Source organism: Zingiber officinale, chromosome 5A (assembly GCF_018446385.1).
Source record: "Zingiber officinale cultivar Zhangliang chromosome 5A, Zo_v1.1, whole genome shotgun sequence".
Lineage (NCBI taxonomy): Eukaryota > Viridiplantae > Streptophyta > Magnoliopsida > Zingiberales > Zingiberaceae > Zingiber > Zingiber officinale.
In genome coordinates, this window is record NC_055994.1 from 82,809,572 (window position 1) to 82,833,787 (window position 24,216).

The 24,216-nt window shown below is 38.8% G+C and overlaps 1 protein-coding gene across 1 annotated transcript in view; it reads left to right on the forward strand.

Annotated features, from left to right (window-relative positions):
* Positions 1 to 18,675, forward strand: part of LOC121980758 (flavanone 3-dioxygenase 2-like) — a 45,174-nt gene extending 26,499 nt beyond the window's left edge. The window contains exon 4 of the mRNA XM_042532953.1: positions 18,302 to 18,675. Coding sequence (XP_042388887.1) covers positions 18,302 to 18,547 — 246 coding nt within the window. The 3' untranslated portion in view covers positions 18,548 to 18,675. The remainder of the gene's footprint in view (positions 1 to 18,301) is intronic.
* Positions 18,676 to 24,216: the final 5,541 nt, after the last annotated feature.

Here is a 24,216-nt window from a genome sequence, read left to right on the forward strand (position 1 = left end):
TTAGAGCATTGTTTGATCTCATGGAAAGATGAATGATCATTTTCCAACCCTCTGTCAAAATTATATTCTGGGAGATAAACATAATCACGAGAAGTCATCGTTCTCCATTCCCTTGTGGATTGCCTTAAAAACACTTGTACTTGAGGTAGTTGAGGTACTTACTCATTAATATGAGGTAATATCTCAATCTGAGTGATAGACTTCTCCAATTACATTGGAAATAATATGAGAATATCTTGACTCACTACTCCCACTAGATGCACAATATTCATAATGTGTGGTATGAAAACCATACTATTACTAATTGCACTAGTAGTGATTATAGGAGGATCACTAACGTTTTTCTCAAAAGATACTTTCCTGACCTTATCACTTCCACTATCCTCAATGAATTTGATGTTTTTCATTTCGAAGAAGGATCTATTAGAGGGATCATAAAATTTATAACCCCTAGACTTTTTAGACTAACCCAAAAAATTACAGCTAACAGTTATTGAGTCTAGTTTCTTTTCTTTAGGCATGTAAGGTGTTTCCTCAGTTGGACAATGCCAAATGTGCAAATTCCTAATATTAGGCTTCCTATCCATCCACGTCTTGAATGAGGTTTTAGTTACTGCCTTACTATTGGGGTTGCAAGGTTGCAAACATAGTCCCATATTGGAAACACATGGGAAAGATTATGGGTTTATAAGAGAAAAGATATCTCTATTGGAATGAGGGCTTTTGGGGAGATCCCAAGAGCAAAGGCATGAGGGTCTAGGCCCAAAGTGGATAATATCATGCCATTGTGGAGATATCTAAATTCTTTTCGATCCTACAATTGATATAAGAGCCCGGACTGCCAAAAGGTTTAACCGCCGATTGTGCACAAGAGCTATGGTCTGATTGAGCCATGTGGGTATAATATTGACCTCGAACAAAGAAAGTGGGGGCTCCTATGTTCGGATCAAGAGGACCAGACACCAGGCAGGAAGTCCTAGTTGCGACTAGGCAAGGAAGTCCTAGTAGGTCGGGTGGACTGAGGGGCAGGAAGACCTGGTGGGTCGAGGATCAGATGTGGGAAACCTATGGTCCTTTGTTTAAGGAAGGGGGGATTGTTGGGGTTGCAAGGTTGCAAACATAGTCCCATATTAGAAACACATGGGAAAGATCATGGGTTTATAAGAGAAAAGATATCTCCATTGGAATGAGGCCTTTTGAGGAGTGCCCAAGAGCAAAGTCATGAGGGTCTAGGCCCAAAGTGGACAATATCATGCCATTGTGGAGATATCTAAATTCTTTTCGATCCTACACTTACTAGGTACTCTATTGAGTAGGTAAATTACAGTCTTGAGTATTTCACCCCATAAAGACTCTAATAGAGAAGTGAAGGCCATAATAATTCTCACCGTGTCTTTTAGGGTTTGATTGTGATGTTCAACTACACCATCTGATTGGTGTACCAGGTATGGTATACTGGCAAGGTAGTTCGCAAAAGGTTATGGATGTTGTTAGTATGAATCATCATATCAACCGTAATATTTACCTCTACAATCAGATTAGACGACTTTAATTTTCTTACCTAGTTGAAGTTTAACTTCAGTTTTAAAAATCTTGAACATATCTAAAGACTATGACTTCTCATGAATAAGGTACAAATAGTCGAATTGAGAGCAGTCATCTCTGAAGCTAATAAAATATGTTTGACCATTCTAAGATACTTTAGAGAATGGTCTACAAATATCCGTATGTACTAGCTCCAAAACATTACTTAATCGACTTCCTTATTCTTTTTATTAGTTGTCTTCTCCTTAACATATTCTTTACAGACATCAAAGTCTGACATATCAAGGTAATCAAGAATTCTATGTGATATTAACCTTTCTAGGTGTTGTTTGGATATACATCCTAAATGCATATACCACAACATGGATGGATTCTCGTTAGTTAATTTGCATTTCATACCTATACTATGCATAATCACGTTGTCAACCATAAAAGTTATGGTGTTTAATTTATAATGATTATCAACTAAGGAACCATTACCAACCAATACTGAATTAAAGAAAATACTAAAATTTTTATTTTTAAATGAACAAGAATAACCTGATTTATCCAAATAAGAAATTAGAATTAAATTCTATCAAAAAGATGGTACAATAAATGTATTTTCAAATTCACAAAGATATTAGTTTCTAAACAAAGCCTAAAAACACCAATCGACTCGACTTTAGCCTTCTTTTCATTCCCTATATAGATGTGTCTTTCACTATTAAGTGGAAGTCGACTCCTGAGACAACTCTGTATAGTGACACTTATGTGAGTTATAGCATAGGTATTTATCCATCAAGTGTTAGTGGGTATAATAGTCAAATTGATTTCTAAACTAACAAGAGTGAGAAATTTACCTTTCTTTACATGCTAGTTGGCATACTTAGGGCAATCTTTCTTCATATGACCTTTCTTCTTGCAGAAGAAACAAGTGTACTCCTTATCTTTCTTCTTTTGCTTCTTATGGCCAAACCCCCAGAATTTATAGTTTGCTTTCCCTTTCCTTTATTGATCCTCTTTCTCTTCTTGCCCAAACCTTAGGAACCAGATGCTAAGTGAGCACTTTTAGGTGTCTCACATCTTAGTCTCTCGTCCTCTTGCATGTACTGAGCTATAAGATCATTCAATGTCTACTTTTCCTTTTAAGTATTATATGAAATCTTAAAAGTAGTGAACTATGTAGGCAGAGACATTAAGATGGAATGCACTAACATATACTCATACATATTGAGTTTAAGTGCTTTTAGATTTGTGACGATATTGGATATAGCCATAATATACTCCCTGATATTTTCTTTGTTGTTATATTGTATAGTTACCTACTTAGAAAGAAGTGTGGTAGTCTCAACCTTTTTGTTTGCCATGAAATGGTGGCTACTAGCATGTTATAAACTTCCCAAAGTTCCAAAGCTAAATCCCGTGATTGGATGCTTCATAACATGCTATAAGCTCTGTCTCTATAGTAAAAGTGACTACTAGCGTCTGCTTGATGCTCTTTGAAGATATAGTCCTTCCAGTAATCATGAAAATATAGCTTGAAGTGGGCCTCATAAAGCATCCACCAAAATAAGAGTATGAATATCCAATCACTTCTAGGTGATCTAACATCTGATGCATGAGTATGTATCCTTTAGTTTTTTGTAAATACCCCATCACTCTCTTCACTACTTTCCAGTGCAGTGGTCCTATATTACTTAAATACCTTCTTAACATCCCCACTATGAATGCTATATCTGAATATATACAAACTTGTGCATACATGAGATGACCCACTACCAACGTATAAAGAAATTGTTCCATCTCCTTTATTTCAAGTTCAATCCATGGACACTGTAAACTGAATTTGTCACTTTTAGACACAGGTGTGTCATAACGTGCACAGTTTTGCATGGCATACTATACAAGCATCTTTTTAATGTAGACCTTTTGTGAAAGTCTAATAATACCTCTTGAGCAATCATGACATATCTATATGTGATGCTTCACCAAGATCTTTAATTTCAAATTACTGGATAGAAATGACTTGGTTTTATACAACAGGACTTTATTATTGCTCACAAGCAATATATCATTCACATAGAGAACAAGTATAATAAACTTATTTTTCCTGAACTTGACTTGTATGCATTAATCAATAGAGTTCTCTTTAAATCCAAATGAGGTAACCACTTGATCAAATTATCGGTACCATTGACAGAACATTTGTTTCAAACTATAAATGAACTTTCTTTAATTTACATACTAGATGCTTTGAATCCTCATACTCAATGTTCTTTGGTTGCACCATGTATATAGTTTCCTTAATATCACCATTAAGAAATGCAGTCTTAAGTCCATTTGATGTAGTTTCAAATTAAAATGAGCTACAGGTGTTATGATTACCCTAAAGAAGTCTTTCGTCGACATAGGTGAGAAAGTCTTCTTGTAATCAATGTCTTCCTTTTGAGTGAATCCTTGGCAACAAGGTGAGCCTTATACTTTTCAAAATTTCCCCTTGAATCCCGTTTGGTTTTAAATATCTATTTGCAAACAATGAGTTTCTTTCTTTCGACAAGTTCTCAAACATCATTGTCCACCATAAACTTCAACTCTTCTTGCATGGTATTAATCGACCTTTCAAGGTTAGATCATTGTTTGACTTATTGGAAAGATGTAGGATCACTTCCAACTCTATGTCAAATTCATACTTTTGGAGATAAACATAATCATGGATAACCATGGATCTTTGTTCCCTCGTGGATCACCTTAAAGACACTTGTGCTTGAGGTGCTTGAGATATTTGCTCATCACCAATAGAAGGTTCCTCCAATTGAATTAGAGATGATATTGGTACTTTTGATTCACTACTCTCACTAGATGTGGAATATCCATATGTAAGGTATGGTAATCATACTGCTACTTATTGCACTAGTAGTGACCATAGAACGATTGCTTATGCTTTCCTCAAAAAATATTTCCCTAACCTTTGCACTCTCACTATTCTCAATGAATTTAGTATTTTCTGTTTCAAAAAAGATCTATTAGAGGGATCATATAATTTATAACCCCTTGACTTACTGTAGTTTATAATTTTTGAGTCCAATTTCTTTTCATTAGGCTTATAAGACCTAGCCTTAACTAGACAACCCTAGATGTATAAATGCTTAATGCTAGGTTTTCTACCCATCCACATCTCATATGGAATTTTAGTTATCATCTTACTAGGTATTCTATTAAGTAGATAAACTACAGTCTTGAGTGTCTCACCCTACAAAGACTTCGGTAAAGAAGAAAAAGTCATCATACTTCTCATAATGTCTTTAAAGGTATGATTATGATGCTCAACTACACCATTTTGACTGGGAACAACAGACATGGTATACTGAGAAACAATCTTACACTCAGTAAGGTAATTCAAAAAAGGTCTTGAATATTGTTCACCTAATCTATCATATCAATCATAATATTCACCCCCATGATCTAATCAGATGACCTTAATTTTCTTACCTAGTTGATTTTCAACTTAGAATTTGGAAATTTTAAATATGTCCAAAGATTGAGACTTCTCATGAATAAAGTAAAGATAATTGAATTGAGAGCAATTATCTATGAAGCTAATAAAATATGTGTGTTTATTCCAAGATACCTAAAGGAATGGTCAACAAAAACATCACTACAATGACTTGTCCCCCTTATTTCTTTTGTTAGTGGTCTTCCGCTTAACACATTCTATACAAACATCAAAGTCTGACATGTCAAGGGAATCGAGAATTCCATATAATATTAACCTTTCTAGGCGTTGTTTGGATATATGTCCTAAACGTCTATGCTATATAACATAGATGAATTCTCGTCAGTCAATTTACATTTCGTACCTATATTATGTATAATTACGTTATCAACTGTAGGAGCTAAAGTGTTTTAATTTTACAACTTATCAACCAAGAAACTATTGCCAACTAATGTAGAATTAAAGAAAAAAAATTAAAAATTCTATTTCCAAATGAACAAGACTAACTTGTTTTGTCCAAATAAGAAATTAAAATCAAATTCCATCTAAAAGACAGTATAATAAATGCATTTTCTAAATTCAAAAAGATATCAGTTCATAAATAAAGCCTAAAAATACCTATGGACTCTACTTTTTCTTTCTTGCCATTCCTTATAGTATTTTTCATCATCAAACGGAAGTCAGCTTCCGAGACAACCCTATATAGTGAAACTTTGTGATTAGTAGCACCAATATCTATTCACTAAGTGTTAGTTGGTACTCTAGGTAAATTGATTTCCTAACTAATAAGGTTTAGAAGCTTACTGTTCTTAACACGCGATTGGCGTATTTGAGGAAATCTTTCTTTATATGATTTTTTTGCAAAAGAAATAGGTGACTTTCTTATCTTGTTTCTTGTGATCCTTATGACCATAGCCCCCTGAATTTGTAGTTTGTTTACCTTTTCTCTTATTGTTGATCCTCTTTCACTTTTTGCTCGAACCTTCAGAATAAGATGCTAAGTGACCACTCTCAGATGTCTCATACTTTAATCTCTCCCCTTCTTACACATATTGCGCAATAAGCTCATTCAATTTTCACTTTTCCTTTTAAGTATGATACGAGATCTTAAAAGGAGTGAATCGTCCAAGTAAAGACATCTCTCCATTATGTTTTCTTTGCCACTATACCGGATCGGCACCAACTTTGAAAGAAGTGTGGTAGTCTTGACCTTTTTGTTTGGCATGAATCGATTTGCTAGTTGGTTCAGAAAACTCTTAGCATCTTCCCCTTTAATTATGGAGCCCTTTAATTTATTGATGCCAAATTTGAAAGTCTCATGACACTTAGACTCATACGGTTTGATCGCTCCCATTTTTCAAATTCCACCCTCTGCTCTATACTGTAGCACTAGTTAGGGGTGCGATGCGATCATATCTCAATGTAGAATCAAATTCTATACAACCCAAGGCTCTAATTACGTACTCTTCCCTTTCACAACATTTGATCTAGTTAATGTGAGAATGTTATTAATATTGACAGTTAATGATTGCACTAAATTAAAAGAGAGAAAAATACTATTAGCTCACAATTTAATTAAGGCCAAGAACAGAGATAATCAGGATAATAAATATTATACAATGATGTAATAAAAATATGCATATTAATGGGCTACTTATGAGATACCAAATACAACCTTACAATTATAATCTTTGAATTAAAACATGCAATTTGTTAACGGTACTCTTAAATACAATTCAAACCTTAGGTGATCACATAATGTGTTTTCCTTTGGGCAGACACATTATGCGCATACTTAACACTTTATATGAGATAAATAATGTAGTCCATAGCTCACAATAATCTTAATCAACCATACAATATGTCTGCCTTTGAGCCAACATATTTTGTACATGATCTGAATAAAAAATAAAATTTTATTCCATAGTTGTAAGCTACTTTTAAACATATATCTAGCCTAAAAATAATTTTCTTTTAGGCCAATTATTTTCAGCATAGATATACATCTATCGACATAAAATACATTAAACCTACCTAAAGTATTTTTCTTTGGGCCGACACAATAGTTAAATTTAGTAGCACATGTGTAGATAAATCCAAGAAATCCTTAGGAACCTTACTCGAATAGATAATCATTTGATCAATCTTAATAGCTCAAGTTTAGACTTATTAGTTGATTGATACTATATGACAATCAATTGACAACAACCAATTGATTACCCCAATCGACTTGAAAGCCAATTGTATCTGACTTACGACCATCAATTGATTGATGGTGTGTGCCAATCGATTGGTATCACCAATTGATCTTGCTAGTCGATCACATAAACTTCTGTATTTGACATCACATTGATCAAACGATTGTTGATTCTTAGTAATCGATTGGTTATCACCAATCGATCTGTTAGTCGATCCTAGAGACTTTTGTGCTCGACTTCAAAATTGGCAATCTATTGCTGAAAACTAGTAATCGATTGCCTCAAGGAGTTAATCTGACTAATTGATTTAAATCAATTCTGTGTCTGACCTGAAGGCCATGAATTGATTGGTAGTCATAGTCAAACCATGTAATCAATTAAAATCAATCTTGTATTCTATCCAATTGTGCCAATCGATTACTAAATTAAAGTAATTGATTTGTGCCAACTGGTCGAACTAGCCAATCGATTCCTGTTTGATTCTAATCACTACTTTTATTCTTGACAATCAATTGCTAGACCATTACAATTGATTGCTCCATCATGATTTCACCTAAGACAGATCAAAAGCTACGATTTTCCAAGAAAATGGCGAAGGTTACCATTGTTCTTCATGTTCTTCATGAAAAACATGAAAAAAAACTTGGAAAACCAAGACTATCCTAAGTTTTCTTTTGTTTTTCTATAATCAAATATTGTTTTATATTGCAAATCTAATCTAGCATAAAAAACAATAAATCGCCAAAAAAAACCCTAACTTTATTGCCATAGCATATAATGAAACAATTTGATTTTAATACTAATTGATTGTAACGACTCGCCTCCTACTGGTACTAGGTTGCGAGGCTGACCATCACATTATGCTGTGCTAAACTATAAGGTGCGGAAGACTGAACTAATTTAAAATTTCTTTATGCTAAGACAATTTGTTTGTTCTACATGTGCTAAGGGATGGGATCTAAGGTATACATGACATATTTTTCATCCCCCATGCTCAAGGAGCTACAACTAAAGGTTTCTAGTCAAAATCCAGCTTCCCGATCGATTGAGCTTATCACTCAATCGATTGGAGCTATTGGATCGATCCACTGATCGATTCAACGTGCTACTGTGCACGGATGAATTTCTGGATCGATCGGCTGATCTATCCAGGCTGACCAATCGATCCAGTGATCTATTCAAAAGCTCTCTGTTCGCGGGAGCAAATTCCCCGATCGATTCAGGAGCTTACTGTTCGCGGAACAAGCTGCCCAATCGATCAGCTGATCGATTGAGGAGCCTCCAATCGATCGGCTGATCGATTGGGGTTTCTGATTTCGTATCAGAAGTCTGATTTCAGCACTGTTTTGTGCTCAAATCACATATATCAATTCTATAAGCAAAAACAAAGCTACTAGACCTATCATTACTCATGATTAGCTATCTAATATCATGACAACTAACAATGTATGCATAACTTTCATAATCTAAGACACTTAAATAACTAAAGTGCAGAAAGGAATAACATAAAGGAAATGCTAAGTTCTTAAGTTGCTAGTTTCTCCAAAGATCTTTATTCCAAGTTCCTATCCACACACATCTTCATTACATTGTCCTCCAGCCTCCGCTAATCCATCTTTCCTTTACCTTTATCTGCAGTATAAGGAAAAGAAGTATCTGTAAGCTTGGGAGCTTAGCAAGAAACCATCTACCTCACAAAACATGCATACGATGTAATTTATGCTTTTAAAACATGTTATTTGAAATATATACTGAACATGTTAGAGCATGGCAGGGCATACTATCATACAAAACATAGAAATCCATAGCTGATCATGGCAATATCTTCTGGTATCAACAAGATAGAACTAAACTGATACGATAGCTAACTAAACTAATGCTAAGCTGATACAAATTCTGAACTGTAATCACATAACTAAATTGTGAAGCTTTGAAAAAAAACTATTTATCATAAATAGATGAAAATACTAATCATGCTGCTGTTGGGCCCGGCAACTGTACTTGCTATGCGCGCATCCCTAACTAAATTTGGGGTTGCAAATCCCGATTCTAGTAGGGTTTATTAGGTTATCTAAACCTAGGGACGACTGTGGGAACCCAACCCAAGGACAACTAAAGTCCAGTACAGTGCCACTGAAATGTAAAATACTGATTTGTAGCTAATATACCTTACCTTGCTCTTACTAGGTTATCTGAACCTAGAGGCGACTGTGGGAGCCCACCCATTGGACCATCTGTCCAATATAAGCTGAAGAAAAGCTAAGTATGCTATAAATGCTCCTATTGCATTTGTCTAAGCTATTAAAAATGCCTATGTTGCATTTAACTGAGCTAAGCATTTTATCAACAATTTGGTGTGCACTAATTCACACCCTATGTGCTGAAAATCTGTATATAACTAAACTAAGGCATAAAATCATGAAAAGAGCTACTTATACTGCAGGTGAGGGGTTTCTTACATCCTGCGCTAGATTCCTTACAATCCAATCGCTAGGTTTTCCGGAGAAGGGGTCTCTTCGACGATCTTCTCGCTTCTATGCGTTCTTCTCGCGGAGAGGAGCGTCCTCGTACCCTTGATGTTGCCGGAAGATACTCCTATGGCCCTAGGAATGGAACCCTAGGTTCTTCCTTGGACTTGGGCGCCGAGAGGTGAGGAAGGGAGAGGGGTCGGCGGAATTAGGGTGAGGAGAGGAAAAGCTTTCGATGAAAACTAATAACTCCTCACTTAATTTTTTTTCCTATTTATATTAAGTGGTTTATTCGGCTAACAAAACCTTAAATATAACTATTTCCCTCTTCTTTCAGCACACCCCTGCTGGGGCCTCCTGGTTACTAGAGTTGTCTATAAGACATAGGGTCTTATAGGTCTCGGGTTCAATTCCCGCTTAGGGTATTTTACGTTTCTATTTATTTTTGCTACTTCTGCTACTCCAAAAATTCCATAAAAATATTTTAAAATTCCATAAAAATCATAGAATATTTCTAAAATTAATTTGAAAATTTTCGGGCGTTACAATCCCCCATACCTTATAAAAAGTTCGTCCTCAAACTTAAAATAACTCTGGGTACTTCTGTCTCATAGTAGCTTCTGTCTCCCAAGTTGCCTCTTCTGCTGTGTGACTTTGCCAAATAACTTTTACTAATGATACTTCCTTGTTCCGCAACTTCTTAACTGCTCGATCTATTATCTGAATAGGCCGACTGTCATAGCTGAGGTCTTCGCGGACTTGTACCGACTGGGGCTCAATCACCTGGGTGGCATCTGGGATATGCTTTTTCAGCATAGAGACATGAAATACATTATGGATAGCTGACATCTCCTGGGGTAGCTCTAGCTCATATGCTACTTTGCCAACTCTTCTAGTGATAAGGTATGGTCCCACATATCTGGGACTTAATTTGCCCTTCTTCCCAAAACGCATTACTCCCTTCATGGGAGCCACTCTGAGGAATACTGTATCCCCAACTGAAAACTCTAAGGGTCTGCGCCGTGTATCAGCATAGCTTTTCTGGCGACTCTGAGCTGTCTCTATCCTCTGGCGGATCTGCTGTATTGCTGCTGTGGTATCTGCTACTAGATCTATCTGAAGTTCTAGTTCTTTCTGTTCACCACTTTCATACCAGCAGATTGGAGATCTACACCTCCGCCTGTAGAGAGCCTCGTAAGGTGTCATGCCGATAGTAGCCTGATAGCTATTGTTGTATGCAAATTCTGCTAAACTCAGATATTTGCACCATTTTCCCTTGAAGTCTAGGGCACATGCTCGGAGCATATCTTCGAGTACCTGATTTACTCGCTCGTCGATCATCATGCGAGGATGGAAAGGCATCTTGAATCTTAACTTAGTGCCCAATCTTGTTGCACACTCCCGGAAGTGTGATGTGAACCTCTTGTCTCATGCGATATAATGGTGCATGGGACTCCATGTAGTCTAACGATCTCCTTAAGATACAACTGAGCTAGCTGCTCCATGGAGTAGGATATCCTGATAGCTAAAAAATGGGCTGATTTAGTCAATCTATCGACTATTACCCAGATGGCATCAAAACCATTCGTGGTTCTGGGTAGTCCCACTATGAAGTCCATGGAAATATCTTCCCACTTCCATTCTGGAATCTGAATAGGCTGCAGACCTCTTCCTGGTCTCTTGTGTTCTGCCTTGACCCTCTGGCAGGTCAGACAGGTACTAACATATCTAGCGATGTCTCTTTTCATCCCAGGCCACCAAAAACGTCTCTTTAGGTATTGGTACATCTTGGTGGAACCCGGATGCATCGCGTAGGGAGTCCTGTGAGCCTCGTCTAAAATCTTTCTCTTTAATTCCTCCTGATTCGGAACGCATATTCTGTCATCAAAATACATGCCCCACTATCAGATATTCTGAATCCTCCACTTTCTGATCCTGCTAGCCCCTTGCTTGATTTTCTGAATTTCAGGATCCTGTCCCTGAGCTGTCTGGATGTCACCAAGCAAGGTGGATTCTAACGTCATAGTAGAGAGTTGTCCCACTATAAGTTCGAGACTGAAATCTGTGATCTCCTTCTGTTGGGACGGTGACATGGCTGCTAGGGATAGTAAGGTGGCGTTGGACTTCCTGCTAAGTGCGTCTGCTACCTTATTGGCTTTTCCTAGGTGGTAGAGGATGTCTATATCATAATCTTTGACCAGTTCGAGCCATCTACGCTGTCGCATATTCAGATCCTTCTAAGTGAAGAAGTATTTCAGACTCTGATGATTTGTATACACTCTGCACTGAGCTCCATACAAGTAATGTCTCCAAATTTTGTGAGCGAAGACAACTGCTGCAAGCTCAAGATCATGAGTGGGGTAGTTCCTCTCATAGTCCTTGAGTTCTCTGGAGGCATAGGCGATCACCTTGCCATTCTGCATCAGTACTGCTCCCAGTCCCAACTTAGAGGCATCACTATAAATATCAAAGCTGTCTGTGTTTTCTGGTAGAGTCAGAATGGGTGCACTGGTCAATCTTCTTTTTAGCTCGCTGAAGCTGTTCTCATAGTCCTCTGTCCACTGAAATTTTCTGTTCTTCCTGGTGAGAGCTGTCAGTGGGGAGGCTATCCTGGAGAAATCCTCTACGAATTTTCTGTAATAACCTGCTAGTCCCCAAAAGCTTCTGATTTCACTAGAGTTCTTAGGTCTTTTCCAGTTGCTCACAGCCTCTATTTTTCTAGGGTCTACCATAATACCATCCTTAGAGATGATGTGGCCCAGAAAGGACACCTGATCGAGCCAGAATTCACACTTCGTAAACTTGGCGTACAGCTGGTTCTGCTAAAGGATCTGTAGTACTGTCTTCAGGTGCTCTGTGTGTTCTTCCTGAGTTCCTGAATAGACAAGAATGTCATCGATGAACACAATAATAAATTTTTCTAGGTATTCTCTGAATACTCTGTTCATAAGGTCCATAAAGGTAGCTGGAGCATTTGTCACGCCAAAGGGCATGACTACGAACTCATAATGTCCGTATCTGGTCCTGAAGGCTGTCTTGGGTATATCACCTTCTTTAACTCTAACCTGGTGATATCCTGACCGGAGGTCTATTTTAGAGAACACTGCTGCTCCCTTTAGCTGATCAAACAGGTCATCTATTCTGGGAAGAGGATACATGTTCTTGATCGTGACTTGATTCAGTGCTCTGTAGTCTATACACAGGCGCATGCTCCCGTCCTTCTTCTTCACGAACAATACAGGTGCTCCCCATGGTGAGTGACTAGAGCTTATGAAGCCCTTGTCAAGCAGCTCCTGTAGTTGCTCCTGAAGTTCCTTCAGCTCTGCTGGGGCCATGCGATAGGGCGCTTTGGAGATGGGATTCATACCAGGGATGAGCTCTATCTCAAATTCAATCTCCCTGCCTAGTGCTAGACCTGGTAACTCCTCAGGGAAGACTGTTGGGTAGTCACATACAACTCGGACCTCTTCTAGATTTTGGTCCTTGTCCTGACCGGTATTGACTACATGCACTAAAAATCCCGTACATCCTGAATCTAGCAATTTCTGCGCTTTCAGGGCTGAGAGAAATTTCTTGACTTTTCTCTTTGGTTCTCCGTTGTACTCAAATTGTACTCCAGCTTCAGGTTGGAATATGACTTTCTGTTTACGGCAATCAATAGAGGCACCGTATCTGATCAGGAAGTCCATTCCAAAAATGACATCGTAATCAGTCATATCTAGCACTATCAGATCACAAACGAGTTCTCTGTCTGCTATAATGACTGGCACTGCTCTGAGCCAGTGCGTGGATGCCATAATTTCTCCCGAAGGTAGTGTTGTCAGAAACTGACCACTGAGTACCTCTGGAGGTATCGCTAATTTTTCGGAAAATGCCCTGGATATATAAGAATGGGTTGCCCCAGTATCGAACAAGATAGTTGTACTTTGCTGTAAAATACTGATCTGACCTGTAACAACTGTCGAGGCATTCGCTACCTCCTCTTTGGTGAGTGAATAGATCCTCGCGTTCGTCGTGGCTGAGGGGGCTTCTAGTCTGCCCTGGCTGATGTATGGACCATCTAAAGCAGCCTGCATCTGGTGTAACTGGGCTGGCTGGCCTCCATACTGAATCGGCTGTGGTTGAGGAAGACCGATCTTGTTCGGGCACTGCTTAGCCATATGTCCCTCTTGTCCACATTCGAAGCATCCTCGTGTGCCCTTGCGACAAACTCCTGGGTGAAATTTCCCACAAGTGGAACATTTGGGATAACTAGGCTGTTTACTAGCTAGTCCTCCTTTTGGGTAGCTCCCTGGCTTACGTTTATGGCTGGGGTTCCCTTTCCAGTTAGAGCTGTGGCCCTGGTGTTTCTGAGTACCTGAGCCTCCTTGACCTTTGGACTTTGAGAGGATTTGCTTCTGCCGTTTGATATTGTTCTGGTAGTGCTCGGTGGTCAGAGCACTGTTTACTAATTCTTCAGTGGTTTGCGGCCTATGGACGCCGCTGGCCACGTTCATTGCTATTTCCGGCCTTAGCATCTTGAGAATCAACCGGACTCGTTCTTTTTCAGTGCTGACTAGTTCAGGGCATAGACGAGCCAGTCTGTTGAATTTCTTCACGGCTTCCTCAACTGAAAGGTTGCCCTGGCGAAATTCCATGAACTCGTCGTAGTGGCGGTTTGTGACCCGCATGTGAAAGAACTCTTCAAAGAATTCTCTCTCGAAGTCGGCCCATGTCATCTGGTTTACTAGCGCTTCACTTAATTCTCTCCCACCACATACGTGCGTCTCCAGTCAGGCAGAATGAGGCGCATTTCACCTTTTCAAACTTTGGCCAGTCCAGAAGCTTCATCGTACTCTCCAGTGTTTTGAACCAAGCTTGAGCATCCCATGGTTCACTAGTGCCTGAGAAATTCTCTGGCTTGATTTTCTGCCACTAGATCAGATAGGCTTCTCTTCTTGCCCCTGCTGCTGGAGCTACTGGCGCTGCAGGTTGGACTGGAGGAACCTCTATCACCACTGGGTTTGCTAAGTTAGGTTCTGGGGTGACAGTGGGAATGTTCTGCTGGTTAGCCCTTAGGGTGGCTATCTCCTGTTGCTGTTCAGCTAGCTGTTTCTGTAATTGAGTCACTACTGCTGTAAGGTCTGGAGGAGGCACTGAGCTGCCTGCCTCATGTTGAGGCTCAGTAGCTGGTGTCTTTCAAGCTGGGCGTCCTCGTACCATTTTCTAGAGAGATAGAGGACATACATAACTAATACAATCATGATTATATAATTACTACTATCAGGTTAGATGCTATCATGTATAAACATGCTACTGTTATCCATAAACATGAAAGCAAGAACATAATAAAGTGAGAGGTATTCTTACTTGGAAGCTGCAGGTTCAATGCTGATGTGTGTGTGAAGGAAGTATGAAACTTGCTTTGATACCACTCTGTAACGACCCGCCTCCTACTGGTACTAGGCTGCAAGGCTGGCCATCACATTATGCTGTGCTAAACTATAAGGTGCGGAAGACTGAACTAATTTAAAATTTCTTTATGCTAAGGCAATTTCTTTGTTCTACATGTGCTAAGGGATGAGATCTAAGGTATACATGACATATTTTTCATCCCCCATGCTCAAGGAGCTACAACTAAAGGTTTCTAGTCAAAATCCAGCTTCCCAATCGATTGAGCTTATCACTCAATCGATTGGAGCAATTGGATCGATCCACTGATTGATTCAACGTGCTACTGTGCACGGATGAATTTCTGGATAGATCGGCTGATCGATCCAGGCTGACCAATCGATCCAATGATCGATTCAGAACCTCTCTGTTCGCGGGAGAAAATTCCCTGATCGATTCAGGAGCTTACTGTTCGCGGAACAAGCTGCCCAATCGATCAGCTGATCGATTGAGGAGCCTCATTTCGTATCAGAAGTCTGATTTCAGCACTGTTTCGTGCTCAAATCACATATATCAATTCTATAAGCAAAAACAAAGCTACTAGACCTATCATTACTCATGATTAGCTATCTAATATCATGACAACTAACAATCTATGCATAACTTTCATAATCCAAGACACTTAAATAACTAAAGTGCAGAAAGGAATAACATAAAGGAAATGCTAAGTTCTTAAGTTGCTAGTTTCTCCAAAGATCTTTATTCCAAGTTCCTATCCACACACATCTTCATTGCATTGTCCTCCAGCCTCCGCTAATCCATCTTTCCTTTACCTTTATCTGCAGTATAAGGAAAAGAAGTATCTGTAAGCTTGGGAGCTTAGTAAGAAACCATCTACCTCACAAAACATGCATACGATGCAATTTATGCTTTTAAAACATGCTATTTGAAATATATACTGAACATGTTAGAGCATGGCATGGTATACTATCATACAAAACATAGAAATCCATAGCTGATCATGGCAATATCTTCTGGTATCAACAAGATAGAACTAAACTGATACGATAGCTAACTAAACTAATGCTAAGCTGATACAAATTCTGAACTGTAATCACATAACTAAATTGTGAAGATTTAAAAAAAAACTATTTATCATAAATAGATGAAAATACTAATCATGCTGCTGTTGGGCCCGGTAACTGTACTTGCTATGCGCGCATCCCTAACTAAACTCGGGGTTGCAAATCCTGATTCTAGTAGGGTTTACTAGGTTATCTAAACCTAGGGACGACTGTGGGAGCCCAACCCAAGGACAACTAAAGTCCAGTACAGTGCCACTAAAAAGTAAAATACTGATTTGTAGCTGATATACCTTACCTTGCTCTTACTAGGTTATCTGAACCTAGAACTAGGTTATCTGAACCTAGAGGCGACTGTGGGAGCCCACCCATTGGACCATCTGTCCCATATAAGCTGAAGCAAAGCTAAGTATGCTATAAATGCTCCTATTGCATTTGTCTAAGCTATTAAAAATGCCTATGTTGCATTTAACTGAGCTAAGCATTTTATCAACCATTTGGTGTGCACTAATTCACACCCTATGTGCTGAAAATCTATATATAACTAAACTAAGGCATAAAATCATGAAAAGAGCTACTTATACTGCAGGTGAGGGGTTTCTTACATCCTGCGCTAGATTCCTTACAATCCAATCGCTAGGTTTTCCGGAGAAGGGGTCTCTTCGACGATCTTCTCGCGTCTATGCATTCTTCTCGCGGAGAGGAGCGTCCTCGTACCCTTGATGTTGCCGGAAGATACTCCTATGGTCCTAGGAATGGAACCCTAGGTTCTTCCTTGGACTTGGGCGCCGAGAGGTGAGGAAGGGAGAGGGGTCGGCGGAATTAGGGTGAGGAGAGGAAAAGCTTCCGATGAAAACTAATAACTCCTCACTTAATTTTTTTTCCTATTTATATTAAGTGGTTTATTCGGCTAACTAAACCTTAAATATAACTGTTTCCCTCTTCTTTCAGCACACCCCTGCTGGGGCCTCCTGGTTACTAGAGTTGTCTATAAGACATAGGGTCTCATAGGTCTTGGGTTCAATTCCTGCTTAGACTATTTTACGTTTCTATTTATTTTTGCTACTTCTGCTACTCCAAAAATTCCATATAAATATTCTAAAATTCCAGAAAAATCATAGAATATTTCTAAAATTGATTTGAGAATTTTCGGGCGTTACATTATAGAATTAGAGTTTTCTTCTGGCCACATGAATTCTAGAAACTAAAAAAAAATTCTAATATAGGAAATACAACAACTACATAAGATCTAGTAACATCAAAAACATAACACAATAATTAAACGAACTAAAAACAATGATAGAACCTGAATGTAGTGGAAGAGCCATTGTTGTAGAATGTCATCTTCGAGAGGTCTTCCGAAGGAGTTAGGGTGACGCTGTCGAAAACTCTCATCAATGGGAAACGAGGAGTTCTGTCAGTATCCCAAATCTAGTGGGGACCAAACTAATATATAGAGGATCTGCATCCATTATTAATCCATCATTAATAATGGATGCAGATAATGAATTTTATACATATAAGTCCACATCCTATAGCGAAAACACAAATTAACTTAATTAAGTTAGATCACTTGATGGATTTGGATTCTTAACAACCTAAATCCGTAAGCACATATGAGCCCATCTAAAGGAAATAAAATCCAACACAACATTCTTAGTCTATATGTATCACCAAGTAGTACACCAACGAATCCCCAAGACAATGATGCAATGATTAGGTTTTCAAATGAATAACCAAGACATCTACGGTTCGGATTTTCCCTCTAGTGAGAAACGGATTTAAGAATACTGTCCATTTGGATGAGCCTCTATAAGTACTTCCCGATTTATCTTGGTGGCCATGAGAATCTTCCGTAGAGCCGGACTAGTCACCTCCAAGATTAATCGGTTAGGTAGATATATGGATTAAAAAAAAAAACATTACACCAACAAACTCTTAGTTGAACAGGGGGAAGGTAGTGGATTCCAACTTCTCTTCTTCCTTGTCAAAGTCAGATGAATTCATAATTCAATAGTCACTCTTCCTCCTTCAATCAATCTCTACACTTTAAATCAAAACAATCTACATATCTTAATTGGTCAGTTATGTCGATGTACCTTTGGCCTTGTTATCATTGCATTCTGTTCAAGGACATATTTGTCTATGATTGTGTTCGCGCAGGCATTGAGCAATGGAAGATACAAGAGCGCATGGCACCGAGCTGTAGTTAACTCTGATAAGGAGAGGATATCAGTGGCCTCATTCGTGTGCCCTTGCAAGAGTGTTGTGATCAACCCACCGGAGAAGCTGATCACCAATGGATCACCTGCCGTGTACAAGAGTTACACCTACGATGAGTACTACACAAAGTTTTGGAGCAGAAACTTGGACGACGAGCACTGTTTGGAACTCTTCAAAAGAGAGTGATGGCATCTTCAACTTCTGGTCTTTCTGTTGTATTCATTCCTGCAATAGTACAAGGTTGATTTTTTATTTGCAGTGGTGTAATATTGTGGACATGATGATTCAATTAGCTAGATAATGTATCTTTCTTAGAGCGTGCTTGCATACTTAGGGCGACTGTGAATGCAAACAAACACTTGTTGCATCAAAAATAAATCCAAAAGAGTGACTGAAGAAAGAATGGTTACAAGAGAAGAGAAGAGAAGACAAGAACCTCAATAATCCAGCAGAGGTAAATGATAATCTTTCTTACAAACACCATAGAGAACATTAAGGTCAGGATCAATGACTGGTATTTTCAGATAGCATAGCATGAACTATACTGTACTTTCTATAATTGCATGTTACAGTTTACACATCAAAAATAAAAGTGTACTTATTATTGTGTCATCTTACCTAATATCAAAATTTAAGAAATAGATTACATATTTTTTTGGTTAAGGGGAAGTCAATAGTATTGCTAGTTGAGATGGAGGTCAAAGTCAATAAAAATCCGATCTCCGGCTCCAGACCACCCCGACTCCATTCTGTCCCCGACTCCACACAGTCCTCGACTCCTAACCACCCTGCCTCTATGTGGTCCTAGGCTCCAAACCGCCTCAACTCCATGTGATCCTCGATTCAGGTAGTCCCCGACTCCAAGAGGTCTCCAACTCTATGTCGCCCCTGACTCTAGGCGGTCTTCGGCTCTAGACTGCCCCGACTCCATGTTGTCCCTAGCTCCAGACTGCCTCGACTCCAGGCGGTCTCCAACTCTATGCAGTCTCTAACTCCAAGCGGTCTCCAACTCTTGATCGCCCCGACTTCAGGTTTCCCAGATTCGGACCGGTATACCTGACTTCTGACAGGCAAACTATTGAACCATTGCTCATTAAAGATATAAGCAATGCAGTCATTTTTCTCCCAAGAACGTGGGAAACACAACCTTTTAACCCGTAAGAGGTGGCTAACGTGGTCAATTATTTCAGAAACATGGGTAACATAAGTATGGATTTTAGAACACGTGGAGAATATGAGAGAGCGGCTATATCTCTATAAAAGGTCACCTGCCCTTGTAGGCGCACGGGGTAACTAGCTAAACTCAAGTAACTTCTACTATTCTTCTCTGTTCTCCTCTACGGTAGACTTACTTAAAAGTCAGAGTGATTGAGTGTGACATCCCCCACCGTCATTCTAACCCTCTCGTTCCTTACTTCTTCTTTCTAGGCTTGGGTGGATCTCGCCATAAATCCCTACTGCCCCTGGGTGATTGGCGGCTAAGTCAACATTAACACTAACTCACCGATATTTCATTCGTCAACAATCTCAGACGGGATCAACGATGTTAATGATGTACCTGAAAAATTAGTGTAAACTGATCCCCCATGAATAAAATATGTAAAATTTATCCTCCATGTAACATAGACACATTTTGTATAAGTAAAAATTATAGGTCCGGCTCCGGCTCCGGCTACCGCCACGAGAAGTAGTTGATCACCATGTGCTGCTCTGGCTCCCCAAGAACCTTCACTAAGTCCTCTTCCTCTAGCTCCAGGCCTAAAGATATCTCTCTCAGGAGTTGCATCACTACTCAATGCACTTCTCTGCCGTAAGAGTTGACTAATCTCCTTTCACACCATTTGTTTAACGATACGTCTACATCACTGATCATACAAGTTCAGAGAGCTCTAACTACTACAAGTTCCAATTGTTCTTCACATGCACTTTAAACATAAAGGTTGTTTTGTTAACTACGTTCTAGTTTTTGTGTTGGTTATGTTCCAATTCATGTTCTTTGTAGCAAATAAACATGTCCAATTGGATCAGATATTGCAGATTGTAGGCTCTGTCATCAAACAATAGTCATGAATCAGACGTAATCCATAAATCTTACTTGAATGAAAGTGGATTAGAGGGCCAAGAAGGCACACTATGTGAAAATTGGGTATAGACTTCGCGACATGTTACTTCGGTGATTTATAATTATGAAGTAATATATGATAATGAACTTCAATAATAAATTTGATGAAGTAAATTTCATTTTAGGATTAAAAACCATGGGCTTCACTACTAATTTTTATTGATATTTTATTTCATAATATATATATTTGATGAAGTAATAAATCACAAGATAAAATTCATATGTTTATATGAAATATTAAACATATGAATTTTATTTGTGACTTATTACTTTATCAAACATATATTATGAATTAAAATATCAATAAAAATTAGTAGTGAAGCCCATTATTTTTAATCTATGAAGTCTAAAATGAAATTTACTTCATCAAATTTATTATCGAAGTTGATTATCATATATTACTTTGTAATTATAACTCGCCGAAGTAACCTGTGGTGATGTCTATACCCGATTCCACATAGTGACATGATGACACCTGGTGTTCCCTGGCTCGTTCTTTTCTACGTTCAAGTCAGTACAGTGGCCTAATGAACAGTGGAGAAGAAGATGAACAGTAGAGTAGATGTGTGTATTTTTCAACGTGTGAGAACGTACCTAGCCAACAGAGAGAACTCCCTTTTTATACTGACTCTTATAACTCTAGTAATCCTGAGGTGTCAAATAATGTCTGATGTCAGAATACGTTGAGTAGTAGAATATATACGGTCACCCTTCGAGGAAGGTTCCGTTTAATGCACATGAACCATCTTTTGTAACTCCTATATTAATGAAGTGACTAAGAATGTTTGATGTCAGATTATGACAAGTAACGCCAGGCAATGAAAGTTTTACGACCATTCTCGGAGAAAGGTTCCGTTTCATGTATATGCCTTGATGGTTGAATATTCCTTGACGAGTAGTTGTTATTCTCTGAAGGGTTATTGTGATTCCATGATAATGTTATCTCATGGAGGCAGTCCGACCGACCTAGTGGCCAACTGACTGTATGATGAGAGACTAGCAAGAAAAGTGGAGAACTAAGTCCCTTAAGGATGACTGACTCTTTAGCCGACTGACCATATGCTGAGAGTTGCATTGTAGAAGCGGAGAGTTGGGCCCCATATACTCAACCATTGTGAGAGTCGACCGGGTTTATTTTGTGTATCTTGGAATTTAGGAGTGAAGTGCTAAGTCCCCTAAGTCTGACCAGCTCTGAGGCTGATTGACAGTATGCTGAGAGGCTGTGCTTGAAGATTGGGGGGCGTGCGAGTTGAACACCGTAAATCTGACTGGCTTTATTGTCGACCGACTATGTATTGAGCGCCTTAATACTGAGAAGTGAAGAGCTAAAGCCCTTAAGTCTGACTGGCTATAGGGCCAACCGGCTTCATATCGAATGCCTTAGCGTTGAGGAGTGGGGAGTTGAGTCCCAATGAGAGTGACTCGTTCAGCTACATATACTCTGACTGCCACCTCACCATGACTTTGGCCGCCATCTCACTTTGACTTTGACTGTCATATCTTCTTGACCATTGATTCCACATTGCTCTAGGGGCCACCCGCAACACACTACATCACTAGCCTCCCCTTCAAGTCTAGTTAAAGAAGGTTTGTAGCCGACCGACTAGACCCAAGTCTTTTTTTTACCTGAATGTCCAATCGGCTGGTCTGACCAACTGGCCACGTGCCTGATCGTCCATTAATGCTACAGTCAACTTTATCTTTCTCAGAAAAACACATGTTAGACGTTTAATATGCTAAGTAATGTGCTGATGATATGTGGGAAGACGCTCTTTATTGAAATGATTTGGTTGTCTTGTCTGTCATAAATGCCATTTCCTAGGTACTCACCACATGTCTCATGAACTCCTCGTTCTCTGTTTTGACAGCTGATGCACGCCTTTTCGTATGGGCTGACTAATTCCCTCTTCTACAATCCGTTGGTTACCACCAATCAGGTCATTATGATCGAATGATTGAGCTTAAAGAATCTCTTACGACCCATGTTTAAAAACCCTAAGTGCCTTAAAGATAAACCACTTGTGCCCCATCTTCTTGCTTCTTCTTCTCAGGTGATTTCTGCTAACTAGGTTTTCTTTTTCATGACATGTGTCAGTAAGTTCCCTCTTTGATCCTCTATCATTTCTCCTTCTTCTGTATATGGCTCAAGAAATGTTCACTCCTTGGTGTACATTTAACCATTCTGACTTCGACAACTGTGATTTAGAGACTATTCGCCTAGCCCTAGAAATCCCTAAAAGCTTTCGTATCTGCATTTCAACTTCTCAAGACCATCCTCATCATCCTCTGCCCGACTATATTGTTGGTTGCTACTCGGAAAACCTATAGGTTCCACTGTACAAAAATTTTGTACAAAGGTCTGAACCTTTTCCTAGCTACCATGTGTTCTTTTAAATTAAATTTTGGATCGCCTGCGGAACTTAACACGTTTGATCCAAAACTTAATCTATTTGTTCTTTTAGGTTTTGACTTGGATCTCCTGCGGAACTTAACACGTTCGACCCAAGTCTCCTTAAATTATTAATTCCATTAAATATTAATTTCCATAAAAGGTTCCCAGTACTGACGTGGCGAGGCACATGGCCTTCTTGGATATGGGAGCAACCACCACCGACTAGACAAAACCTTTAATAGAAAGCTAATATTTAATTTCCTAAAATAACTTTAGGTTAACCAAAGAGAACAATCAAATCACAAGGAAAAGTAAAAAACAAAAGAACACAACTTCGAAAAAATATATTCGAAATTCTAGAACGTAAGCCTCTTGTATTTGGTATTATTTCCATAAATAACTAGCATGATGCAGAAATAGAAATTACTAGTTATACCTTGTAGAAAAACCTCTTGATCTTCTACCGTATTCCTCTTCTAACCTCGGACGTTGTGTGGGCAACGATCAACCGAGATGAGAAACCACCAACCACCTTCTTCTCCTCCAAGCAAGGTTCGGCCACAAAAGAAAAGCTTCACCAAGGAGAAAAACCAAAATACTAACCAAGCTCCAAGAGATACTAGCTTTCTCTCCTTCTTCTTCTTCTTCTCCAAGTAGTATCCGGCCACCACAAGAGCTCCAAGGAAGGGAGAGAGGTTCGGCCACCACAAGAGGAAGAGAGGGAGAGGATGGCCGGCCACACCAAGGAACAAGAGAGGGAGAGGAATAATAGATGTTGTGTCTCTTGAAGGCACCCTCACCCCTTCTTTTATATTCCTTGGCCTAGGAAAATTAGGAAATTTAATTACAATAAAATTTCCTTAATTTTCCTTGACATGAATTAATTGAGAAAAATAAAACAAAATTTCCCAATTAACTTGAGATGGCCGGCCACATCATTGGAAAACAAAAGAGGACAAGTTTTAATCAACAATTAAAACTTCCTAATTTGTTTCCGGAAATTTTAAAAAATAAAATTTCTCTTTAAAATCTCTTCATGGTTAATAAAAGGAAATTTCTATAACTTTAATTTTATTAACATGTGAATAATTTTAAAGAGAAAATAAAACATCTCTTCATGGTGCGTATTTGACCAACTCAGTGTTGTGTCTTGCTCATGGTGACTGACATTCAACCAATTTGCAATTTATGAAAATTAACTTTTACAAGCAATTGGTGTGTTAACTCTTGAAGGCAGTCGGAATAGCAAGGGAAATTGGGAATTTTCTGTTCATTTATGTCATCCTACACTTTCTGTTTTATATTTTCTCACGCTAATTGTAATTTTTTTGTTTGGAGAAT